Here is a 7,743-nt window from a genome sequence, read left to right as displayed (position 1 = left end):
TCATTCGTCCTTCTTTTGAGAAAGCCTAGCACGATGTCTGAGCTCAGCTCTTTTCCAACGAACAATAAGGTAGCACAAGGAAAACATGGTATTCAACTACAAAACAAAATCAATGGAGAAAAAATCGAGTTGGTAACCATTAAAATGTTCAGCTGATAAAAAGTAGGGTACATAGCAATATCAAACACTCACCAAGATGACAATCGAAATGATAAGAAGAGGCCCAGACCAGAGTACAGAGAGAAAAACTCCATGTGGGTCAAAGTAATTCTGAGTTGAAAAGTTCTTCCAGTTGTTGCCCAGGACCTTATTCAGCGTCTCAGCAAAATATACGCCCAACACTACAAGACACAAATTCCCTATCATGCTACAGAAGGTATTTTATGATAGACATCATCAGAATAAAAGGGAGCTACAAATAAACCCATGTATTAAGGTCCAGATCAGTAATCAGCAGTCCAGAAAAGGCAAATGAAATGTAAAAGGTTTAATTTTTACAATCTGAATATCAAAGTTTCCACCAATTAATGGTTCAGGTAAAAGCTTTCTTGCGAGTGTCATACGCAATTGAGAATTTAAATGTATTAAAAAACAATACAACCAGGTTATACTTTAAGCTGCAAATTTTCTAGTCCTCAGATAACAACAAAATCAATTCATCACACTCAGACTCACACTGTATGACTTGTTTATTCATGTTAAAGTGGTAAGGAAAAAGTGTCTTTTAAACTGAGAACTCCAACACAGGAAAGTCACATCGGAGTAGATTACGACTGGAACTACATTTCTAGTCTCTTATGAAATGGTCATTCATTCCAAATAGACAAGTCATAAAAAATAAAATGGCTTACTACATGACTCAGACATTATCTCTAAGAGTAAGAGAAGAGTACAATCCTAAACTTTAACTGTGACGCCAATACTCGAGAACTTAAGAATCCAATAGACTAACGGCATTGCTTTGAGAAATACACGAACAATGACTGAAAATGTTAAAAATCAATACAAACAAGAAATAAACAACTGCTTACTTACATGCGAAGAGGAACAAGAACATCTGAAAATTAGTATTCTTCCGCGAAACTATAGCAGTAATGAGCACGATCACATGAAATACAACCAGGCTAATTAACCAAGGTTCCTGTTCAATTTTAACGAAAAATGTCAAATTCAGATCTTAACAAAATACTCCACTATAAGAGAAAGAGAGTGTATTATAATAATGATATATAATAAGAGAACCTTCCAGTCAATGGCGTGAAAGAAGCCGAGAAAGTTATCAATGGCGGGTTTGAATCCTGTTTTGAGCTCGGAAGATAGACCTTGGACGAGATCCGCCATTTGGTTTACATGTTCCTCCATTGCAGATCGAAGCTCCTCAACTATGTTCGCCATTTTTTTTTATTTTCACTTCCCAAGCACTCACTCTCTGCAAATCTGAAGTGGGGTTTTTATGAATCTTCAAATTTGGTAGGGAAGGAGAGAATCAATCGCTGACTTTGGCAAATCGATAGTGTAGGAAGGAAGCAGACGATTCGATCTTCAATTGTCATACACACTCCACTTCATTCTTTCCATCAATACGTTATTACGTTTATGTCCTCATACAGACAAAATGTTATATGGGCTGGGCTTGGGCTAAGCCCATATATATTGTTCAATCCGAGTCTGATCAGATCGATCTATGTATGGTCTATGTCTATTTAGCACATGATGTGTTCAGTCTTCATGTAATTAGAACACGAGTCGTGTTATGTAATCCCTATAATTAAGTTTCTCTCTAATTAAGGTTATCTTGATCGATCGATCGATATATAAGTTGAGAAAGACAAAAGAATAAGTGATAAATCCCTTTCTAGACATGAATTTAATTTAATGATACAATATCATAACATTGGTTTCGTAACCAATACAACACCAATCACACATAAACTACATAGATATAATCTAAATCATTTCCATCGACATATCCATGCACCCTCTCCAAGACACAAACAAAATTGATTTTATCAGAAATTGAATGTGTTCAATGAAGCTCGTCAATCCTGGCAATTTTCTTTTCATTTCGAAAGGAAAAAAATAAAAAGTACTTGGAATTATTCACCGGAGATGTTCTATGTACTATTTCTTCCGTCTGTTGTTTTTAGCTTTTCTTTGTATATTCAAAAAAAAATATATTTAATTAATATTAATGAATATATACATCTATTATTGAATGTATTAAAAAAGTTAAATAAACATGTATTAACAGACGGATGGAGTATTTGCTCATTAATTAAGGAATGAATTACATTGTTAAACATTACTTAGTTCATATATAAGATAATACGAGTGATCATAATTCAATCTCTTCCCAAGTTGTGGGAGTCCGGTTTCACAAAAAGCCAACAACCTATGACGTACTACAACGTGTAATCACTAGTAAGTACGTATTAATCGATCAAATATTTGCATGTGGCAAATAATATTTGACATCGGACAAAGATTGTAATCCGCATGCAACTAGTAGTGTAGCTCTCATTCATCGTCGATCGCTAAATATTATTATTAGCCCATTTTAATTAATTAGAACCCTAATCGAGACACGTACGTACGTTGTCATGATAATGCATTCAAAAGTATATATAGGTGTGCATGCATTAAATTTTTTGATCTAAACACATCGCCATCACATTATGAACATTTCACTCAAAGGCAACAATTTTTCTAACCATGTGTTCATGTTCTTTGAACCATATATCATTATGTAATGTGACCTTCTCGAAAGAGACTCTTCTCTTTGATGCTTTTGTCGACACTCGATCGAGGTCGATGTATATGGGCTAACGTGACGACCGACTTTAGGTTTAGGGATAGGAATAGACTTCCCATGACTGTCTCTCAATTAAGTCATGTAATTCAAGCAGCAAGTGGCGATCAACTGATGATTCATCGTGTTGGTTTAAACTTAATTGTAGTAATTAAATTTATTATGACCCTACCATGCTTATCTTAATACTCTTATTTCTTCTTCGAGAATAAAGTGGTTGGATATAGTCTTGTAGGTAGATATATATGCCTTGGATATTCTTTTACCTAATCTAACGCTGTAGTAATTAAGAAACAAGTCGGCGGTTCTGTTAGTTGTACGGGAAGTATATATTTTTAAAAATTAATAATTTAAATATATGTTATATAAAATATTATATTAAAAAAATTATTTTAATTTTATATCAGTTATAATTATTTTGATTTGATTTTAAAATCTACAATTTTATTAAATTTAAAAATTATTATTTTTTAAAATATTAAATATAAAAAAAAGTAAAAATTATATATCAAGATTTCATAATAAAATTTATAATTGCATCTAATCAAAAAATAATATATGCATGTTTTCATTAAGAATAGAAAAAAATATATAACAGATTTTTATGAGTAATAATAGTTTAATGAAAAAATTAGAAAAAATAACATATATATTATAATTTAATTAGGGATAATTTTTTAAATAATATGTATGTTTGAATAGGAAAAAAAATATGTGCCCGTTTTAATTAGGAATAAAAAACAAAGAATATAAAAATTTTATTAAGAATAAATTTTTCAAATAATGGATAGAAAATTGATTAGAGATAAAATTATTATGTTTGGAAAAATTAATTGATAGAATTTTATTAGGAATCATTATGTTATTATTGTATTTTGATTTCTTAATTGGAATAGAAAAAGTAATAATATCATTGACTCAAAATTGTAACTTGAAACCTAATTAAACTCAAAGTTCTAAAATACATGTGTCAAATTACTATTCGTTAATAAAATGTCATGTGTCGTATGTTGATTTTGACAATAACATTTGCAATTAAATTTGCAATTGGAATAAATTTAAAATTAAAAGTCTCGTTATTGTCTATAAGATAAAAATCTCGCTATTGTCTATAAAATATAATCCAATTTCAAAGAATGAAACAATTACTCTCTCATTCACTTCAAGTGGTCCAACCGCCACTTTTGGCGGTGCCGCCGTCTGTGGTTGCCGGAATCTGGATATTTGGTTAAGGCTGGATTCGTTTCGACGAGATGAACGTTGTAGTGGTATCGGATTTTTCAAATTTAGAACCGTTTGGTGTAGATCTAAGCTATACGGTTCGGCCACAACACCTTTAAGCTTAGATCTAGACCAAATGGTTGTAAATTTGAAAAATCAGACACCACCACGACGTTTATCTCGTCGAAATGAGTCCGGCCATAACCAAACATCCAAATTCCGGCAACCATCGACGGTGGCCCGACAGCCCCTTGAGGCGGCGGCGCCGTCTGTGGTCGTCAAAACTTGAAAAAAATTTAATGGCCGGACTCGTTTTGTCGAGATAAACCTTGTGGTGTAGTCGGATTTTTCAAATTTACATCCATTTGGTCTAGATCTAAGCTTAAAGGTGCGGTGGCCGAACCGTTAAGCTTAGATCTACACCAAACGGTTCTAAATTTGAAAAATCCGACACCACCACAACGTTCATCTCGTCGAAATGAGTCTTGACATAACAAAATTTCTAGATTCCGGCGAACACCAATGAGCGCCGGAATCTGGACTTTTTTTGGAAGGTTGATAATGAGCACGTGATGTGTTGCTTGGTTGGCGATGATTGTGCAAAACTGATAGAAGTTTGCTGCTACATAAGTAAAATTTGATGGTAGGTATAATTTTGTTAGAGAGTCTAACAGGTGGATAGCGAAGTGTTAGCAAAAAAATTTGAGATAATATTTTGTTAATTTTTTTACTGTTTGGATAGCAAAAGTATTATTAACCCGTCAAAAAGATGATAAAATAAATAAATTTGTACTACGATATTTACTTCAATCCTACTTATAATATATATATATATATAAAATATAATTATACATATATGTTTTTTTCATAATACTACTTTCGTCCCTTATTAAATACTTTATTTCCTATAAAAATACGATACTTATTGACGGAAGGAGTAAGATGTTAATTTCTTTGGGATACTTTCTTATGCTATAATCCTCCTATTGTATTCGTATGGAGTAAGAGGTAGCAGTGCAAGTTTGACTTGTAAAAGAAAAGACAGGGAAGAGATGACTCCAAATTACAACAGAACGAAAACAGAATGGCAAAGAGAAGACTTAAGTTGACGGCCAACGTTAATAATTGAAAAATAATGCGCACATGATCAGATGAGAGAGTTGAAGAATCCAAATATGTTCGTTTTGGTCAGAAAACGGAATGGACAAATTATTGTTAAATAAATAAATAAACAAACTACATTATCTTTTACTTTGGTACATCCAACACTCCCCATATATACACCAATTATCTATCTTTCCACCACCATTTTCATCATTTTTATTCAATACAATAATATCTCATGCCTTAAATGATCCCCATCACCTTTTTTATATTCTTGTCGAAAACGGAATGTTCAATTATTGTTATATTTTGGTCGGAAACGGAATGTTCTTCATCATTACTATATATATCCTAAAATCTTTATTTTATTATATATTTTAAGAGTTTTTAAGGAATTTCTTTATGATTGAAAGATTTAAATCAAAAACTTAAAAAATATATATATTTATAGAACTATAGATAAGTGAGCATGCGTTCGTTGCCAAATAACCTTAAAAAATATAATATGTATTATTTTTAATAAAAAATATATTTTGTCTAGAACCAGGCGAAATAAATTTTAAACATACGCACGTCTGTTCAGATTTTATTTGCACAGTATCAGGAAAATTGATCAGAGCTACTGAGCTAGCCCGTTGATTGTTTCAGTACTGTCACAAATATCGACGTAGATAAGCCTGATATAGTAATGGGGAATGCCCCAATAGCTAGCAGTAAAGGAGACTAGTTGGTCGTCATCTCTTTCCGTCACACTACATACATCTACATATATAGGAAAAGTCAACGAAATCTCTGAAAAGTGTTTTTATTGAAGTCACCAGTGTTTTACTTTGGAGTGCACAATAAGTGGATAATGTAGTCAATCTGACTCATAGCCTACTCATCCCTCATTCATTTCATCACACATTCATTACCTTCATCAACATATATAAAACCTTCAGCATACATATATTGATTTATTCACATGTCGACATGATTAAAAGTTATTCGAGTGATGATCATGCGCGCGGTTGTTGGGGTATTATAATATGATACTCCTAGTTGTGAACTTTCCTGATTAATCTAATCCCCTCAAATTATTCACGTTTTGACCTAGCTTTAAAATAAGAGAGAGATGATACTTTATTACTGAACTCTCTCGAACAACTCTTTAATTGATGATTAATTGAAATAAAACGTCACATATTTATACGAATCTAGATTAAGCCTTTCTCATACGGAAAGATATATGTTCGATTCATGAGAGTAAATTTTAAGTGAGAAAATTGTACTAGATATATAAATAAAAACCATGTCATTTTTAACTTTTAATGGACACATCTTATCTTAAGGTTTTGATAAATATTAAGAAACTTAATTATTACACTCTTTCTATCCCTAATTAATCATCACTTTTTCATAATAAAAATGACAGTTTATTAAAGACGGAGATAGTACATGTTAATGACTTAAAATATCCCTTCATATGTAACTACGTATATAAGTAATTAAGGAATTCGTGCAATATATGAGATATATTTGTTATTATCTGGATAATAAATATGCCATGTATTAGTTTTGGAGACGTTCTCTGTTTTGTATCATCATTAATTAATATTAATATATCAGTACACATACAAGCTCAATATTTACCTATTCAGGATTGTTTATTTTTTTATTTTATGGATTGTTTATTTGAGGTTATATAATTATCAGTTTATCACGTTAATATGTATTAGCCGTTTAGGTACATAACTTCAGCATTAATCACAATACGATTTCTCAGATATTGACATGCATGATAGACAAAGTTTAACCACACATGATCATGCACATGCACAATATTTATCCCAAAACGAAATAAAACATCCTAATTTTTTTTTTAAGTTACATCCTAATTAATTAATACTAGTAAAATACACAATCATACTAATTATCAAAAAAAAAAAATACACATTCATACAAGTCCACTGAAGCAATTCAACGAATTAATAGTATTACTTAATCATAATACAATGTAATACTACTGACGTACTTAATTAATCGTTGTTTTTTCCATGCAATTTATATAAGAAAAATGACAAGTAATTAAGGATGGACGTAATACTATTTTTGATATTCCATCGGACTAATGTACGCATAAACTTCCAAAACATAATTTGTAACCGTTAAAAATCTAGGATTAGGAATAATTTTTTAGTACTTGGATTAGGATTTTTTTGAGTACTTGGATTAGGATTTTAGTATGTCACAAATTGATTATATTACATAAATATTTTTATATTAATTAAGAAATAAATTAAGTATTCCTAAATCAAATAAAAAATAAATTTATATATTTTTAGGTCTATTAAAATTAGATGAGTTAATGTTAGTATAAATGGATGATTTTGTATAAACAATCATCTAAATCATTTGATAGGCTGAATCTTATCATTAATAAAAACTCTTTACTCGTATCACGTAAATCATTCGTGTACTTACTGTCCGATATTCCTATAAATAAGCACTTTCTAAGAAGAAAAATAAACACTTTGTCGTCTCTGACCATAAAATTTCTTCTCTCTATGTCAACACACTACAAAATTAAGTAAGCAAAGCAGTACTGAAACTCAAATTACAGTTCAATA

The 7,743-nt window shown here is 30.8% G+C and overlaps 1 protein-coding gene across 1 annotated transcript; it reads right to left on the bottom strand.

The window, feature by feature from the left end:
* Positions 1-1,395, bottom strand: LOC139882905 (uncharacterized). The gene is made up of 4 exons (XM_071867155.1): positions 1,243-1,395; positions 1,036-1,141; positions 193-341; positions 1-96 (listed from the first exon to the last, which is right to left on the bottom strand). The coding sequence occupies exons 1-4, from the start codon at positions 1,393-1,395 to the stop codon at positions 1-3; spliced, it is 504 nt and encodes a 167-aa protein (XP_071723256.1).
* Between the last annotated feature and the right edge of the window lie 6,348 nt (positions 1,396-7,743).

The sequence above is a fragment of the Rutidosis leptorrhynchoides genome, unplaced genomic scaffold, assembly GCF_046630445.1.
Source record: "Rutidosis leptorrhynchoides isolate AG116_Rl617_1_P2 unplaced genomic scaffold, CSIRO_AGI_Rlap_v1 contig324, whole genome shotgun sequence".
In the NCBI taxonomy this organism is placed as follows: domain Eukaryota; kingdom Viridiplantae; phylum Streptophyta; class Magnoliopsida; order Asterales; family Asteraceae; genus Rutidosis; species Rutidosis leptorrhynchoides.
The sequence above is the reverse complement of the archived record's forward strand: the minus strand, read 5'-3'. Positions and strand labels throughout refer to the sequence as shown.

Excerpts from the sequence above, each read along its gene's own strand:
- LOC139882905 (XM_071867155.1), bottom strand. The coding sequence starts at position 1,395 with ATGGCGAACATAGTTGAGGAGCTTCGATCTGCAATGGAGGAACATGTA. Across the intron at positions 1,142-1,242 it reads TTCACGCCATTGACTGGAAG|GAACCTTGGTTAATTAGCCT; the intron begins GTTCTCTTATTA and ends AAAATTGAACAG. Across the intron at positions 342-1,035 it reads GTTCTTGTTCCTCTTCGCAT|TGTTGGGCGTATATTTTGCT; the intron begins GTAAGTAAGCAG and ends TGTGTCTTGTAG.